This window comes from Mobula hypostoma, chromosome 6 (genome assembly GCF_963921235.1).
Source record: "Mobula hypostoma chromosome 6, sMobHyp1.1, whole genome shotgun sequence".
NCBI lineage: Eukaryota > Metazoa > Chordata > Chondrichthyes > Myliobatiformes > Myliobatidae > Mobula > Mobula hypostoma.
The window spans coordinates 134,152,308-134,171,989 of NC_086102.1; the positions used below are offsets into that span (position 1 = coordinate 134,152,308).

Sequence of the window (19,682 nt, forward strand, 5' to 3'; positions counted from 1 at the left end):
ACACAGAAACATTTTGTTTACAGTGTCAAAAGACAGATATTCCTCCCTGTCTCACCTTTTCTCAGCATCAGGCCCTTGTTTAACTCCCATTGACAATGAAGCCATAGCTGTCACTGTGTCAGCTTCTTCCTTGTCGCACTTCTGGGCTTCTATCAGTGAGTAGCCAACTGTGGAGGATAATCGCTGGAGTGACTTCCAGTATTTACCTAAGGATAAATAATTGTCTATCAGTAGAGAGAAGCTGCCAACAAAGACATAGGGATAAAGAAAGTGTTGTTACTTTAAACATGCTAATACTATTTAAGTTGCACATAAAAGTATTACTTAAACACACAATGCTCATTCCATAAATTATAATCATAGAAATGCATTTTAGTAAATGTGAGTTTTAACTGGAAAGAAATTTTTATAGAAATATTTGAGTAGGCTCTTTAATCCTAAAACTGCATTTGACCAGGATCATAAAAAGTACCCTCTAGTGGAAATGATGAAAATTTACCTTGTAAATATTTTATTAAAACAGACTAAATTTAAAGTCCTTCTGCGACCATTTGTGAATACTTGCTTGGTTTCATTTCATGAATATAATATTTACTTTCTCCACAGTAGATTTTCCCATACAAAAGAAAAACAACCTTAGATGTCCTGCCTGCAGGTATTTGAACAATTCATTAAATTTCACTACCGTCTACTTAAATTAAAGATGCTGAAACTTCATTCATTGATTACCCTGAAATAAGTTACTGTGGTTGCTGTACAAATTTAATCACCAATACTTGCTTTAATTTTGATTGCTAGGTTATAGTGGCATCAAACAAGTCAAAGCTGAATATTCATGAGAGAAATTTAACCATTAACACACATAGTTGAGTATTTCATTCAAATACTTAAATTGTGTATCAGCAACCTGTGATTGTTTCTAAAGCAAGACCTATGACTATTTAAAGAAATAGAGATTTGTTAATAAACTAAGCTTTCCAACCATCTTTTTTGTATCACAAATTTAAGGCATTTATCATTTCTTTCTTTAAAACCTTTACTAATTAATACACTTAAAGAATACAAGAAATTATTAAAAAAGTAATTATTCTGCCATTTTAGCTCTAGAGGGCAGTCATACCTTCTAGAGCTAAAATGGCAGAATAAATGACTTCTTAAAATTTCTTGTATTCTAGATAGATGTCTATAATACAAGAAATGTATTAGATTTCTACATAATAGGGGAATTAAGGATTGGTGGAAAAAGCAAGTAGGTGGAGTTGATCAGAACACCATGATCTTATTAAATGGCAGAGCAGGCTTGACGGGCCAGATGGCCTACCCCTGCTCCTATTTCTTTTGTTCTTATTTGACAACACACTCTTAACGTCACACTATATAGATATTAAGAAATGATAAGACAAGACGAGATTAGTATGAATTGATCAGTTTTCTTTTTTTGATAAAGTTGACTCAAAAATTTCTTCATTTATTTGGCAGAATAAAAACCCCAGACTGGGTAAAATACATTTACAGAAAGCTAAGAGAGATGGAGGTTTAGCATTACCTAACTTTAGATTCTATTATTGAGCAATTAATATTCGACATATGAAATTTTGGTTACTTGACCAGGATATACTATCCATTCCTAAATGGGTAGCATTGGAATTACAATCTGTTCAGGGCTATACACTTGGCTCTATTTTAGGTTCTTCTCTTCCTTTTGATTTGAAACGCCTCAAACAGGTATCTAACCCGATAGTTAAATATACCTTAGGTATTTGGTTTCAATTCAGAAAATTTTTTGATCTTAACCAATTTGGGCTAGCGATTCCCATCTTAGGTAACATATTTTTTCCTCCCTCTTTTACGGATCGTGCTTTTCAAATTTGGAAGACTAAGGGTATTTCACGGTTTTTGGATTTATTTTTAGATGGTTCCCTTATGTCTTTTGAACAATTATCTAATAAATATAATTTATCAAGAATACATTTTTTTAGATATCTACAAGTTAGAAATTTCCTAAGTACTATACTTTCTTCTTTTCCAATGCTTCCTCCTACATACATTTTAGATACTATAATTAACCTTAATCCATGTCAGAAAGGTGCATCGGCTATGATTTATAATATTATTATGAAACTTAGGAAAGCTCCATTTGATAAGATTAGGGTAGATTGGGAACAGGAATTGGGGTCTATCATTTCCGTGGATGACTGGGGGCAGATTTTACAATTAGTCAATACTTCCTCTATCTGTGCTAAACATTCCCTAATTCAATTTAAAGTTGTTCATAGAGCACATATGTCCAAAGATAAATTAGCTCGCTTTTATTCTCATATTAATCCTTTTTGTGATAGATGTCTGGGGCAGATAGCCTCTTTAACTCATATGTTTTGGTCTTGTCCTACTCTGGAAACTTTTTGGAGAGACATTTTTGATATTATCTCCAAGGTATTGAATATAGATATCTCTCCTCACCCTATTACTGCTATCTTTGGACTACCTAAAATTTCCAGTAATCTTTCTCCTTCAGCCCGTAAGAATGATTGCATTTCTTACTTTAATGGCGAAAAGATGTATCTTACAACATTGGACAACACACTCTTAATGTCACACTATATAGATATTAAGAAATGATAAGACAAGACGAGATTAGTATGAATTGATCAGTTTTCTTCCTCATCTCCTCTAAAGGAGTCTTGCCAAGAGGTTTAACTAAACTGCTAGCAGCCAAGTTCACAGAATCTGCAGCAAGCTCATGGCAGTAAATCACTCATATATAGTCACATTGACTGCACTTGAGAATGGGCAGTACACTTATTTATATTTTACTTTATAAACATGATACAAAAATGCAATTGTCCAGGGACATTTATGCACTTCTTATAAAAGATTGAGTTTGTCAAACTTCAGATTCTCAGACAATAAGCAAAGACATTCTTGGATGCTTGTATAAAGAAATTCCTCAAAAAAATCCTATTTTGGCTCAAAGGGTTGAGAACACTCTCAACAGGACACCGAAGGTAAAGAGGGAAAGGCTGGGGCTCATTCTTCCCGTTTAACTGAGAATCAGAATCAGAAACAGGTTGAGTATCACTGGCATACATATGTCATGAAATTTAAGTTTTTTCAGCAACAGTACATTGCAATACATAATAATAACTATAAACCACAATATAAAGTACATAGAAAACAAATAAATAACTAGTGCAAAAAGAGAGTAAAATATACTGAGGTAGTGTTGTTCATGGGTTTATTGTCTATTCAGAAATCTGATGGCAGAGGGAAAATAGCTATTCCTGAAATATTGAGTGTGTGTCTTCAGACTCTTGTACCCCCTTCTTAACGGTAGCAATAAGAAGATTGCATGTCTTGGGTGATGAGGGACCTTAATGTCACCTTTTTGAGGCATCACCTTTTGAAGATATACTCGAAATTTGAGAGGCTAGTGCCCATGATGGAGTTGGCTGAGTTTACAACTTTCTGCAGCTTTTTCAGATCCTGTACAGTGGCCCCTCCATACCAGTTAGTGATGCAACCATGGTATGTTTGTAGAAATTTGCAGGTGTCTTTGATGGCATACCAATTCTCCACAAACTCCTAATGAAATATAGAGATTGTCATGCCTTCTTTGTAATTGCATCGTTATGTTGGGCTCAGGATAGATCCTCAGAGATACTGATACTCAGGAACTTGAAACTGTTCACCCTTTCCACTGCTGATCCCTCAATGAGGATGGGCGTGTGTTCCCTCAATTTCCCCTTCCTTAAGTCCATAATCAATTCTTGGTGCTACTGACGTTGAGTGCAAGGTTATTGCCGCAACACCACTTAACCAGCTGATTTATCTTGCTCATGTACGCCTCCTTGTCACCATCTGAAATTCTGCCAACAATAGTTCTGCTGTTGGCCAATCTATAGATGGCATTTGAGCTGGGCCTAGCCATACAATTGTGGGTGTAGAGAGAGTTGAGCAGTGGGCTAAGTACGCATCCTTGAGGTGCACCAGTGTTGATTATCAGTGAGGAGGAGATGTTATTTCCAATCTGCAGAGACTGTGATCTCCCAGTGAGGGAGTCAAGGGAGGTACAGAGGCCTAGGTTTTAAAGCTTATTGATTAGAACTGAGGGTATGATTGTGTTGAAAACTGAACTGTAATCAATAAACAGTAGCCTGATGTACGTATTATTATTGTCCACATGATTCAAGGCCGAGTGGAGAGCCAGTATGATTGCACCTGCTGTAAACTTATTGTGGTGATAGGCAAATTGCAGGTCCTTGCTCAAGCAGGAGTTGATTCTAGCCATGACCAACCTCTCAAAGCACTTCATCACAGTAGATGTGAGTCCCTCTGGAAGATAGTCGTTGAAAAAGCTCACCCTCCTCTTCTTGGGCAATAGTATGATTGATGCCCTTTTGAAGCAGGTGGGAACCTCCGAGCACAGTGGTGAGAGAATGAAGATATCCTTGAACACCCTTGCCAGTTGGCTGGCACTACCAAGTACACCATCTAGGCCTGATGCCTTGTGAGGATTCACCCTTTTGAAAGATGTTATGACATCGGCCTCCGAGATAGAGATCACATGGTCGCATGATGCTGCAAGGATTCGCACAGGTGTAGTTTTACTCTCCCTTTCAAAGTGTGAATAAACAACATTGAGCTCATTTGCAAGTGAAGCATCACAGCCATTCAATGATGTTAGGCTTTCCTTTATAGAAGTAATGGCCTGCAAACCCTGCCAGAGCTGATGTGCTTCCGATTCTGTCTCTAATCTGAATCAGAATTATTTTATCGCCCTTAAAATAGACTTCTGTAGGTTGTACCTGGACTTCTTGTATAGTTCTAGATCACCAGTATTGAATGTTACAGATCCAGCCCTCAAAAGACTACGAATCTTCTGGTTCATCCACAGCTTTTGGTGTGGATATATCCGATATGTTCTCAAAGGCACATGCATCCACACAGGTCTTGATGAAGTCGATGACAACTGTGACATATTTATTCAAACTCAAAGATGAATCCTGAACTATTGCTCAGTCCACTCACTGAAATCAGTCCTGTAAGCGCTCATCTACTTATGTGCTGGAAGTAAAGTGCAGTTGGATGATCAGACTTTCCAAAGTGTTGGTGTGGGATGGCACAATAAGCGCTCTTGATGGTGGTACAGCAGTAGCCAAGTGTGTCGGCTCCTCTGGTTCACAGACTTCTTTAAGCTGGCCTGGTTGAAATCTCCTGCAATGATAAGGAAGGCATCAGGGTGTGCAGTTCCATGCCTGCTGATTATGTTGCTCAGCTCCTCCAGTGCCTGCCTGACGTTGGCCTGAGATACAATGTACACCAGAACGATGGTGGAAAGTTCTCTCGGCAGAAAAAAGTGGACCATATTTGACTGCTATATGTTCTGGGTCAGATGAGCAGGATTGAGACAGAACCACCACGTTTGTGCACCACGATGAGTTAATCATAAAGCAGACTCCATCTCCTTTGCCATTAAAAGACTGAGCTTTCCTGTCTTTGCAGAGAAAGTCTGCTGCCAGATGCTTTCTGCACATCAATATTTAGTGACAGTGCATGACATTATTATATTTAATCTGATTTTATTTCCTTCTGAATAAAAGGAAAACTTTGAAGCTTGACAGTAGGACATTTAAGCCACTAAATCAAATATCATAAAAGTTAGTTAATTCAGTACAGTCAATCACACCAATGGATACAACGTTAGAAAATTGTAATTTTGCAACTTTATAGACTCACTCTGTATTTCGATTACATTCTCAATGGATTGAACAGCATTGGGATTTGGTCTTTGCTGTAATATGTCTTGTGAAAATGGTTCAAGCTGAAAAAAAGTCAAAACAAACAATTAACTTTAATGGAAAGTGAAAGAAAAATGTTCTTTTCCATTAATAAAGCTATCAAATATGTTAGGTAATCTGTTGCAAAAAATTAAGAGATAAATGATAGGCATGAAATTCACCCAAGAAATTCCATAGTGTCTGGATCCAAAATGTTTGTTTATGAGACAAAAACAGGGCAAATAACAAATATTTCCAGGGTCAAGACAATATAACTTTGAAAATTGTCTGCTTCAAGTTTAACCTATTAAAAAGTTCAGGGGTGAGATGGTCAAGGCTCCATCCCAATCACCTTTTAAAGAATTAAATGAGATCCACTTTGGAATATAGAACAAAGTTAATTCAATAAAGCTATACTGCATATGGGGCATCTATTACAAATTAGTGACAATGTGTCAAGTTTTATGTTGGGATAATAAAGGGGGTCTTTTTACAGTACTCTATGTATATGATAACATTTGTGTATTGTAAAGAATGTGACAAACCTGGCTTTAAGAGACAAAGGAAGGATGTATAACATGAGGCAACAGATTATTAGATATTACCAATCTTGGAACAGGCAACACTGCCCTGCATATCACTTTATAGTATTCTTTTCTTCTACATATGCTTTTAGGAAAGTAAATTGCAATTTCAAAAGTATGCTAAACACTTATTTCTCCAGCGGACTGTTTGTTGCTCCAGATTTCAGTATTTTAAATTTTGTGTCTCCACTTCAAAACCATTTTGCTTTTATAAAATGTGCTGAAGCCATATCAGCAAATAGAAAAATATTCATACACTTATAAATCTTAGCCTGCCATTATTATCCAATGAAATAAGTTAATTATCCATGTTGAAAGACCATTAGTACTTTCAAAGTTGCAGTCTTTTCATTGTAACGCAATAAAGACTGGAAGATATGACTTCCCATTAATCCATCATAAACTGAAGAAAACCAGGGGCACATACTGAGTGAATAATCAATAACCTACACAAAATTTAAGCTGCAGGATGCACTGATGTAATTCAATCTGTGTTAATTATTTGGGTTCCTCCAAAAGCATTGATGTAAATATTAAAATTTCGATTTGCTCTGGGACAATTGACCACTCATTGAACTTAAGAAAGTATTTCAGACAGTAATGGGCAGCTTGGATGAATACAATTCAGGTGAAGCTGATTCAGCTTTCTATCAACTACTTTGAGCTTTAAAAAAGGCATGAAATTATCACACTAGAGAAGTTGTAAAATCCTAGGGAAGGCAAAGCATGGAAAAAAACTTTTCGTTCTGGGATCAGGTCAGATTTTTCTTCCTTTTTGTCAAGTAAACTAACCTGAACCAAAGGCAAGTTTTTATCTGAATATTGGAGGATTATGTTTTCACTTAGTTGACAAGGTTCTTCCATGTACAATTTTCAGAAAAAAATGAGATTTGAGGTATATAAAGCAAATTTAAATCTCCCTTGCTAACTTACATATTAAGCTCTTGTGTACAATACACTTGGAAGTAGAAATTTTACTCCTAATAATTTGATAGGAAACAACTGCTAACCTCATGCATGTAACCACATCTTTTGGAAGAGAATGTACTGATTTTGCAAAACTTAAAAATATCAAAGAACATCACTATCCCACTGAGATTATTTGTATTTTGTCATAAAATGCGTTTCATCTCAGGATAGTTTTCCATCTTAGTTTCATCTCACAAGCAGGGAAGGAAAAGAGTTAATCAAATAAGACAACTGTTTCATTTGAAATACAAAATTATCTCTAAAATCTCAAAGAAATCTATAAAACATTCTCATATTTCTTTTTTAATTATTGAGTAATTTCAGGCAAAGGCATTAGCTCTCTCAAACTGTTCGTGCACTGACAGCGCACTGTCTGAGAGGGTCATGAAATTTACAATAAAATATATTCATTTTCCTGGCTACAATAAACACGCCATCTGGTAATTTAACTATGAGTGTGTGTAGGTATGTGTGTATATGTTTGTGCAATGCGCTCCTGTTCTGAGCTGAGTTCTAGCTGAAATTATGCTGCCATTAAATTCTAATGGATATTTGAACCACTAAATTATATGTCATAATCAACCTCAAAAATGGTTCTGGAACTAATCCAAAGGAAATAGAAATGGGTACTTTTTCCTTTCTTCCCCCTTCATTTAAAAAGAAAACTAGAGAAAAAAAAATCAAAATTAAAATCAAGATTAACCCAGTTCAGCAACCAATCTGGTGGAATATTAAGAAATTCAAGTGTCTGAAAAATGAACATCAAAAGAGTTAAACACAATCCTTTATGATTAATTTTCATTCCGTTTCAGGTTACATTTTTTCCCCACATGAAAGTCCCTGCAAAGCCAAAATTTCATTGTAAAAGAATTCAAAATTTAAACAAGAAGCTGTTGGTTCCAGAATGTTCTGCATATGCCTTCCTGTGCCAGGAGGAAATAATGTGCATTAATAACTATGAAAAAGATACAGTATACTTTACAATCTGTAGCAAAATACTTTGTAATTTAACAGTGGCATGATCAAATAGTTGCCCGTTGGTTGTTTTGATGTAATCCCTCTTGAAATACTGAATATAATCCATCAAAAAACAATTTGTTTCCTTTTAACTATGAAGAATTATTAGCAGAGGATTGAGAAGCTAAAAGTTGTATCATCTTCCTTTTGGTTGCAAAAAATAAAACTGAAGAGTTAAACTGAACCATAAGTACCCTCTCCACTGTTGTTTATTTGGTGAGAGAGTTTGAAAAGGATGAACAAATACTGAAAAGCATACAAACATTGCCTTGTTCAAAAGGTATGGTGTAGCCTATAAACATCTTGTTGAAACTCTTCATGCCACTGCCAGGAATAGCAAGTAGTATTCACAGGGTCATAATAAGAATAGTAATGTCTTCCGAGCATTTTAGTTCCAGAAGGGCCTGGCTTCTACTGGGGTCAAGAATCTCCAGTTAATATTCCACACTTTTCCCACATGCCAATTTCATCAAGTTTCTATGGTCCCAGCTGTAGTACATATCTATATACGTGTACCGACTTCCACTAACATTCTTCCATTTTACACGCAGGAACCAGGACTAATGTTTGAAATTCCATTGCTTTCACCACTGAATTGTGGCAGCCTGACAAAGCCAAATGGCCGATTTCCTTCTTCCACCCTCTCCTCTCCTTTAGTCTGGGTATTTAGTAGTCAGTGAAGTCCTTTCAACAATTTACAAAATGCCAAAGCAGTGTTAATGTTTCTAGGAATTGGCAATGAATATCAACTAAGTGTACAGATCACAAATGGAGCAACTTGTGATACAGGCCTCTGCAAGTTGGAATTCTCCAGCTAACACACAAGAATAGTTTAGTATCTTTTTTAAAAAACAGGAGCTGCAGTTCTCCACTCTTTTCTTTTGAACTTGCATTTGTATTTGGTAAACTTCCTATATATTTTATATTCCAGTTCAGCAGATTGTTACACAGGCCAAACTGTGACACGGAACGGCCCCATCAATGCAAAAGGAAATCACACATTTCATGGAATTTGGAAGAAACGTGGGACACATATTCCGCCAACTGTGGTATCACAAACAAGAGAAAATCTGCAGGTACTGGAAATACAAAGCAACACACTCAAAATGCTGCAGGAACTCAGCAGGCCAGGCAGCATATATGGAAAAGAGTAAACAGTCCTAAAAGCTGATTGTTTACCCTTGGATGCTGCCTGGGCTGTTGAGATCCTCCTGCATTTTGTGTGTGTTGCTTTAGCCATCTGTGTAACCTCACAGGCTTCCTCTCATTTGTCTCTCTTCATAATTCTGATTTATCAGACAAATTTCATTACATTTCTAACATTTTTGTTACAGAATTTTTTGACCTTCTTCTGAAGGTGAAGGCTGAAGGCCGGAATCCCAGCTACCAACTGGAGTAGAAAGACTGACTCACTGGAAGGTGGGGAAAGCCAAGGCCAACATTTGTACATTTATTGCATACCTCTCACTCAGATGCTGTCAAAGATGAACTCTAATTGGAAAACTTTCTGAAGCTTTGTATGCAGTTAGTGTGCAGTTTTCTAGCTCACTGGTCTTGCTTCATAGAGTTATCCAAACTATCAAACTGGAGTCATTCTGCTACCAAAATGAGGTACCTGTACTCATTTCCATAGGATCTGTAACCTTCTATGGTCACGTTCAAGTGTGCTTACATGTGAAAATAGGTGAAAGGTAAATTATTACCTTGCAAAATTATTTTTTGCAAACAATTTCAACTGACTGGAAGGAATTGTTTAAAATAAGTATTTCGAAAACCACTTTGTTTGTATTTGCATTTGTTGTTACAAAATGAATGTATCTATCATTCAAGATGAAAGATAAGAGACTTTTAGCAATGTAATGAGTGAATCCTGCTAGCTGTGGCTAGTTAATCTTATTCTAAAGATACCGCTAGCATTCATCACCGCTTCTGCAAGTCCCAGACTTGGACAGGTCCATTTTGTTGTTAAACTTTACATGGTGTTGTTTGAATTCCATAAACTTAGACTGAGAATCTGCTTGAGATGTGGGGAAGGAACAAGGATTTCATTTCTGAAAAATGACGAAGTCGTTTTGTTTTATTATTTAAACTTAATATTTCTATTAATTTGTAAATCTTTAATGCTGTTAACTTTATTTTTTGGTCATTATTAGCAACTTATTTCCCTGTCTTTTGACATGCATTTAAAACTGTGACAGGAGTTAATTTTTTACCCAGCTTTGCATTCCATTAAATGCTGTGAGGGTCCATTGTGCTGCCAGAGATCCCACTCAATCAGTGATGCCTGTTTGTCTTCCTGCTAGACTCCTGGGTATGGAAAATGAAATCTGAGAAAGATGTGCTATGCGGGCATCATGGGTGATCAGAATATTCCATACATTGAAAGATACATCATCACTTGTAATTTTCTCATACGACTGCAGTCAAGTGTATTTTATTTAGAAATATATTTTACAGAATTTAAACAGTTGGGACAGCACTCACTAATTTTTACATCCAAGTGCATCAGTGAACATCCATTTGTTCATTTGCCCTACTAGAGTATACACCAATCCACAAGCATAACTATGCATAAACTGAACAGCTTTTGGATGGCTGGAAGTCCAGCGATTAATAATAAAATCAAAGAAATGTTTAAAGAGAAAAGACATTTCTTCCATAATATTAAATGCAACTTAAAATGAACACACTCAAATTAAACATGAACTCCAAATGATAATCAATGCTTAGCAGAAGTGTTTGTATACAATCTTTCTCAAAGCTGGCATAGAAGTAGTTGAACATCTGGTTGTACATCTGTGTAAACTTGCTGTTGAATGCTGTGCAATAGCAAGGCTAGAACAAATGTGATATATTCTCTACAAATGAAAAGCAAAGGTGGGTTAAGAGATAAAGAAGGAAAATCGGCAGGAAGATGAGAAACACTATTTAAAGATTTCTAGGATTATGTTACTGAAATGATAGTGCTGCAGAATTCTTCTACATCGACCTTGATGAAGTTCCCATTCGGTTAACTCAACTAACCAAGTGCTCAGCAGTGACTTTAATGACACATGAATAAACTTTAATGTTAGTATCTCTGAAGTTATAATACTAAGTGCCAGATGCTGACCATGAGTTCAGCAAAACTCAAAAAATAGAGAATTAGCTAGAATAAGTGAAACAGAAACAAAAAAAAGATTAGAACATGGGAATAAGATAAGATTGCCTTAAACGAAAACTATCATGACTAACCTCTACTGTGTGATGACACTGACTTTAGAAGAAAGAAAATTTAAGAATAAAACCTTTACATCTTAAGTGGGTAAATATTTATTTTGTTTGATACCTGTACACGATGTATTGCAGAGTAATCACTGACAAGTGTGAGCCCATATGTGATGTACTTATTTGTAGTTAGAATACTGCAGAATGCGTAGAGGACAGGCAATCCCCAAAATAACAAATCACTAAGTACATAATTTCAGGTTTGCATTTCTAGAAGTTAAATTGCATCCAAATATCCAGAAATAGGGGAAAAATTCATTTTACATAAGGGAGCCCCAGCCTTTCAAAGATAAAAGGAAAACATTTGAGCAATAAAACAGTTTATCTTAAGCAAATGCAACACTTCAAACAGGATACATTCACACAACTGCTTTAGGTCTTTCCCTAGTTCATTGTTGCAATCGGTCATGCAATTATTTAATCTGCGTTACTGATGAACAGGTCTTGCGGAATTATATTTCTTTTGGAAGTCTGCCCTCATCTCATTCATAATCTGCAGCTAAAGGCGCACCTGTGAGTTCTTGAACTTGTCAGCTTATAATGTGCATTGATGTTTTACCTCATTTCCAAGTAAAGCAGAAACACATGCTTCTGAGGCATCGCAAATGGCAGTGAGATCGTGGCCCCCTTCCAGGGCTAGCACGACACGGCCTCCAGCCAGACCCATCAGCTGTTTGGTAAGGTAGCCAAAACCTGTGTCAGGAAAAAGGAAATGCAAGAGAAGTCAAAGGTCAGAAGCCTACTTTGACTCTTGGCGAACGATCAAAGTTTCCAAGTATTACATCATATTTGAAATGGCCACTAGGGATTACTGGGACTAAATGTATAATATAAGCCAGGTTTAATTTCAATAAATACAACTTACTATTTCAGTTCAGCTCTTTTTGATCTTCTGTTTAATATATGCAATTTTGTGATAAATGTTTTAAATTTCCTAAAGTGGCACGCCATTGACTTCCTAAGGGCCTCCAAAAAATGCCCACTTTTATTTTCTTGCAGGCAAATGGAAAATACAAATAAGTATTTTAGAAATGCATAAGATTTTTACTCAGGAAGAAAACATGTTCTTACTATTTCAACTCTCATATGCTAAAATGTACCATTGATTGCGATTTTTTTGAACAAAGACATTTAACAGCTCAACCAGTAAAGCCCCTGGCTTTTCTGAAGGATTTAAAGACCCTTTTGAAGATTAGTGTTCATGTTTCTTCCCTCCCCCTCAGAGCTGGAAAATGTGGGTCATTTACTCTCACTAATTTGGCTGTCAAACGTTTAAGTTTTTTTACTCTAATTAAACCACCTACTTTAAATAAAATGATAATTTCATTCATCAACAAGCAAACTTACATTTAGCAGAGACTTTGTAGCCTCCAAGAGGGGCTGGATGTCCCTCCACTGCATCAAATCCAGAGGATACAAGCACCATGTCAGGAGCGAACTCATTAGCAACGGGCATCACCACTGTCCTGTAACGAAAGGCAAACAGAATCCTGGTTTAGACTCTCATTAAAAAAGTACTTTCATGACACACTCAAGCTTTTGAAATGCTGCCTCAAGTTACACTGGATCAGTACTGAAGGTAATAGGTAATGGTTTATTTTTGTTCATAGGCCTCTAGAAAATAAGACTTATGTTTTTAGATGCCATGTAGATGGAACAGGTAAACTTTTACCCTTCCCCATTAAACTGAAAATGTGGAATAATTCTGTGATTTGAATGTGAGAACATACTTCAATAGTTAACTCTACTAGGATCCCAAGCTAAAATGGATCAAGATTGGCTGTGATAGAGGTTTGTGGACCAAAGCAAAATGGTTTAATGTGTGTTAGCTGATGAATCTACAGCACAAGACCAAGCAGGGGATGTAGCAAATGGCACAAATATGTTTTATTACCTTTACTGTCTGGGATATGAGAAACAACACCTTAATCTGAAAACCCATCATAGTTGTGCAACTGATGCAGCTTCAGCAACAGGGGGTGAATCTAGATTCCACTGCTCTGTGTGTGTGGAGTTTGCATGCTCTCCCTGTGAACACGAGCTGCCTCTGGTGGTACGGTTTCTTTTGAAATCTCAAAGATGTGCACTGATAGGTAATATTGCTATTGTAAATTGTCCCTAGTGGCAGGTGAATAAGCATTAGGATTTTGTGGGAGTTGGAAAGAATAAAACAGGAGTGACTTAGTGGGCTGAAATACCTCCTTGCATTCTCTATTGATTATGAAACTTGAATCCTAGATTAAATATCATAGAAATAAGAGGTAAATATCTTCAGAAGGCCACACATTGGTAATTATTATGCTGCATTGGTATGCCAAATTGGACTTTTCAGTACACCAACTTTATATTAATCCACATGACACCTAATTCAATCCAACTCTTCTGTTTTCAGTACATTCAGTTAACATTTGTCTACAATATGAAGCCAAAGTTACATAAGCTACATACAATACTATAACCAGAACTGAAAGGTTTAATCAGTTGATGTTCCTTCTCCAATTCGTCAGTATTTTGAATTAAATGCAAGCAAACTAAAAACTAGAAATTAAATCTTGACATCATCCCAAAACATAATAACATGATTGGAAAACAGTTATGTTGAAGGACAATGGAAATAATTGAGACTATTTTCCATGATGTTGAAAGATTGACATTTTAAATTAGGGCAAGAAAATCTATACAGTTTCATGCATGACAACTACTTTCATTTCAAATGAAGCCACTTAAAACACATGGAAATGAATCTTATGCAACAATGTACTTTTCATTAGTCAAGAAAGGTTGCTGGAACACAAAACACACGATTCCAAACAAATTATGACTTCCATCAGATTTATTTTCCAGTGGTATAAAACAAACCTAAATAATTCTACTGTAACAAAATGACATTTTGCTTTAGTAAAAGCATGTTTTGCATGTAACAAATGGGCATCTAGTTAATAGTATATAATTGTTCCTTCAATAAGTTCACAAGCACGAGATTGATCTTCTCACCATATAAATGGTACGTGACTAAGTATATCTCTTCCTAAAATACATAGCAGATAACATAATGGTGCAACTGGACATAAGTGAGAAGAGATTTTCCATCTTCAAAAGTATAGAGTACAAGTGTTAGGAGCTTACTCCTGCAAAAAGATTGGGTGCCACACTAAAAAAAACTTTTGGGGACTGCTGAGGTACCTGGATGAGTCTTCACTGAAGAATGCAACAGAACTGAACACAAACTGATTCTATCTTTTAAATACTGAAATACCAGATTTCTACTGTATATATTAAAAACATTTTTTCAATAGGTTGTCTTCTATTGGGAGGACAATGGAAAAAATGTCTATAATGAACTAAGACATTAGTAAGATTGTACCAGGAGCACTGAGTGCAGTCCTAGTGCCCAGCTATTCATAGTAAGTTATTTATCTAAAAAGAATGCAGCAAAGATTTACATGGATGTTACTAGGATTGGAGGGCTTGAGTTATAAGGAGAGCATGGATAGGCTAGGATGTATATTTCCCTGAAGGTTGTTTAACAAGATTAAAACAGGGCATTGCTAAAACAAAATCCTGAATAATTAAACACCTAGTGCATGAACAGGTGTGCAAGTTTTTGCTGAAGTATACTGATATTTTATTTTATCCAGCAACATAACAACATTTTGTAATAATATAATAGAAATTATGCACTTACATTATTTTTATGATGTTACATGTGATACCATTAGTACGGTACAGTACAGGAAAAGCTCTTCAGTTGGCCATTTCTGCTCCAACCACAAAGCCAATTTAATCCGACTTTTGAACAGAATTTAAATTTTTGCTGCAACTTCCATTTGTACTTCTTAATATACAGTTGGAAGAAAACATTTGTGAACCATTTGCAATTACATAGTTCTCTGCATTAATTACTCATAAAATGTGGTCTGATCTTCATCTAAGTCACAATAATTGACCTACACGATCTGCCCGAACTAATAAACAATAATTGACCTACACGAACTGCCCGAACTAATAAACAATTGTACCTCTTGTCAATATTGAATACACCATTTAACTTATCACAGTCCAGGTTCTAAAAAGTATGTGAACCTCGCATTTCTACTGAATGTTCATCAGTTCACAGTAAGAGAAATTGTCTACAAATGGAGGAAATTCAGAAATGTTGCTATTCTTCCCAGGAAAGGGCATCCTGTAAAAGATCACACCAAGAGCACAACATGTAATGATGAAAGAGGTGAAAAAGAACCCAAGGGCAACATCAAAAGATCTGTAGAAATCGCTAGAACTTGATAAAGTCTCTGTTTATGAGTCCACTATCAGAAAAATACTGAACAAGAATGGTGTTCGTGGAAGGACACCACAAAGAAAACCACTGCTCTCCAAAATAAAACATTGCTGCACGTCTCAAATTTGCAAAAGACCACCTGGATGTTCTACAACGCTTACTGGGAAAAATGTTCTGTGGACAAATGAGACAAAAGTTGAACTTTATGGCAGAAATACACACTGCTTGTTTGGAGGAAAAAGGGCACTGCACACCAACACCAGAACCTCATTCCAACTGTGAAGCATGGTAGAAGGAGCATCATGGTTTGGGCTGCTTTGCTGCCTCAGGGTCTGGAGAGCTTGCAATTGTTGAGGGAACAATGCATTCAGAATTGTATCAAGGCATTTTGCAGGAGAACGTCAGGGTAGCGGTCCGTCACCTGAGGCTTAATATAAGCTGGATAATGCAACAAGACAATGATCTGAAACACAGAAGTAAATCAACAACAGAATGGTTTAAAATAGAAGAAAATTTGTGTTTTGGAATGGCCAAGTCAGAGTCCAGATCTTAACCCAATTGAGATACTGTGGCATAACCTGAAGTGGGCTGTTCAAGCACAGTATCCCAGGAATATTGATGAACTGGAACAGTTTTATATGGAGGAATGGTTTAAAACTCCTACTCACCGTTGTGCAAGTCTGATCAGCAACTACAGGAAATATTTGGTGGAGGTTATTGGTGCTATAGGAGGTTCTACCAGTTATTAAATACAAGGGTTCGCATACTTTTTTCCAGTTTAGACTGAATGATTAAACATTGCATTCAATAAAGACATGAAAAGTACAATTGTTTTGTGTATTATTTGATTAGGCAGATTGTGTTAGTCTCTTATTGTGACTTAGATGATGATCTAACCACATTTTATGAGTAATTAACGCAGAAAACCAGCTAATTACAAAAGATTCATAAACTTTTTCTTGCAACCATACTTATCAAATATATTTTCACTAAATACAAGATTTTTTGGAAGAGATACTGTCCTCATTGTGCTTGTATTGTTGTAAGAAAGTAATAGCAAATACTAAGCTTCATTTATGGAAGGTGGTTGTTTTATTTGAATGACATGGACAATTCTGCTGTGAATTTACAGAGGAGAAAGGTTGCTTATGTTCTTTTGAAACACAGGAATAAACAGAAGATAGGGAGAAGACAACAGTGAACACATTAAGTAGATGACTCTTAGCACATCAGCTTGTCGGAAGCTACTTGGTTAAATTCACTTCTTGATGAAACTTTAGGTAGATACTGGGAAAAATCTGTCGTGAAGAAATTAAAGGGATATAGGTAGTTCAATAGGCAAAGGGAGAATTCAAGGATGATAAAAATTTACCTCAAATGACCCAGAAGAATAATAAAGCAGCCACACAAAATGATTAAGCCAATTTAGGCCAGGCAATTTGAGGTGAGCAAAGATCAAATGGAATTCATTTAATAATCTATTTACCCTTACCGCACAGAGTAGGCCCTTCTGGCCTTTCGAGCTCCAGCAAACCCCGACAAACCTGATTAACCACAACCTAATCACCGGACTAACTTGCAATGACTAATTAACCTACCCAGTATATCTTTGACTGTGGGAAGAAACTGGAGCAAAGCCATGTATTCCACAGGGAGAACATACATCGACTCCTTACAGAAGGTAACAGGGATTGAACTCTGAACACCAGAACTCCACAAGCTGTAAGAGCATCATGCTAATTGCTATGCTACTGTGGTGCCCATGGTTTGCAATTAAAGGGTATTAGAATGACATTGGTAACTGGTTTGATTCTTTATGTTAAAAATATAAAAAATAAATAAAATATTTTAGGAGATTCACAAACTTACACGTACAATTAATCTTACCTTAAAACAGTCAAGTAAATCTAGCACATGCTGCAAATTCTATTCCTGCTGGGTTGGGGTTTCAGAACAAAACTGAAGGTATGAGAAGTTCCAGTGGTAAAATCAGCAATTCTCACCGATGAAAGATACATTTGAATAGGCCAGTATCATTGTGGCTTAATTAAATCATCTCAATGTTGCAGTCCATAATGATGATCAATTTAAAAAAAGATAGTGGAGAAAAAAGTCTCCTCCAATTTAACACTGAATTTATCACTAAATGTAATTATTGCTTGTTCAGTCCTCCAACACCAGTAACTTCAGCTGTCACAGATAAGGTGAAGTTTAGAATCAAGTTTGTTCAGAAAAGGGATCTACGTTATATGAAGGGTCTTGATGAAGGGCCCCAGCCCGAAATGTTGACTCTTCATTTCCATCCATTGATGCTGCTTGACCTGCTGAGTTCCTCTAGCATTTTGTTGGCATTATCTGAGTCACATACAACTCTGTGATAGTAATTCTGGTCATAAATATATTATCTACTGGGGTTAGGTGGCATATGGATATTTAACTATATAAAATTGTGTTGGTGAAAAGAGAAAATAGTTACAACATAAAGTGAGACATTACATTTCCAGTAGCAAGTTAGACACAGCACAAGGAGAGATATGTAGCAGGTCTCATCATTACTTCTTGAGAACAAACATGTACTGGGATAGGGTGGAGATTGATGATAAACCAGCACAAATATCTAGATGATTGTATTGGTGAAAATTGGTAAGTGTTATTCATTAGCCTAAGGCATTCAATATCAACATCTTGCACTTTCCACAAGTGTATTCCAGTGTGAAACCTGGAAAAAAATGGTTCTCTGCATCAAAAAATCTGGTATAAAAGGAACAGTTAGATTTTTTAGCCAGTGTTGTCTGATTTTGAACCACATATTATTTAATAATCACACATGGGCAGCATACAGCAGGAAGAGTTAGATTTTCTAGCCAGTGTTGTCTGATTTTGAACCACATATTATTTAATAATCACGCATATGCAGCATACAGCAATGAAGATGAAGCCTTTGCAACTATCTGGGCTTGCACCTGGGTTTTGCAGCATAATAACAGCTAGCTTCATCCAATTTGATTATTTCCGTGAATTACGAAATTGTTGAGAGTGTTGGATATTGCTGAAGTTGTGGAACTAGGCAGCAACGTAGTTGAACATTAACATTTCTGTTTCAGTAGAGTTATGACACTTCCACCTATACCACAATGTGGAAAAGTGATCGCCCATTCTCCTCTCAAGGTGCTGGGAGCTGTTGTTGTCTGTATAACCAAGAAGCACTTACCAATGATCTGCTCATCAATGCTCAGTTTGGGCTTTGCCTGCACCACATGGCTCTGAGTCTATACAAATGTGGACCATGGAGCAGAATTGCAGGAGTGAGGTGAAAGTGGCTGACATCAAAAAGTGGTACTTGAATGTGGCATAATAGTATTAAGAAAATCTACTCATTAAATTCTCAAACAATGAAGCAGTTGAAGTCAGTATACATTAATAAACAGACAGCATCCAGGCACTGCAAATATGAGGTTAGTAACATTCACCCACATGTGACAGGCAATTAGAATCTCCAATACAGGAAGTCTAATTACCAATGTCAATAGATCACCATCCAGATCCTGGGGCTTACCACAACTACAATGAGTATAATTTGCCAACCTTACCACTAGGGTAGTCAAAGATGGCAGGAACATGAGAATAACCTCAACCCTCTTTCCAAGTCACACAGCAGCTTGACTTGTTCTCTCATCTTTGCTGGATCTAAATCGTAGAACTCTAGTGGAAGAACCCTTAACAGATGAAGTGCAGTGGTTCAGGGTGGCAGTACATCACTACTCTCTCGAACAATTAGGAAGACAGCAA

General features: G+C 36.4%; 1 protein-coding gene across 12 annotated transcripts in view; it reads right to left on the bottom strand.

Moving 5' to 3' along the window:
- hdac4 (histone deacetylase 4) overlaps positions 1-19,682 on the bottom strand; it is a 494,468-nt gene that overhangs the window by 3,833 nt on the left and 470,953 nt on the right. For all 12 annotated transcript variants that reach the window (XM_063051788.1, XM_063051782.1, XM_063051780.1 and 9 more), the window contains 4 exons: positions 12,962-13,080; positions 12,174-12,307; positions 5,737-5,821; positions 56-206 (listed from right to left, as the gene is read on the bottom strand). In XM_063051788.1, the coding sequence (XP_062907858.1) occupies positions 56-206; positions 5,737-5,821; positions 12,174-12,307; positions 12,962-13,080 (489 nt within the window). The remainder of the gene's footprint in view (positions 1-55; positions 207-5,736; positions 5,822-12,173; positions 12,308-12,961; positions 13,081-19,682) is intronic.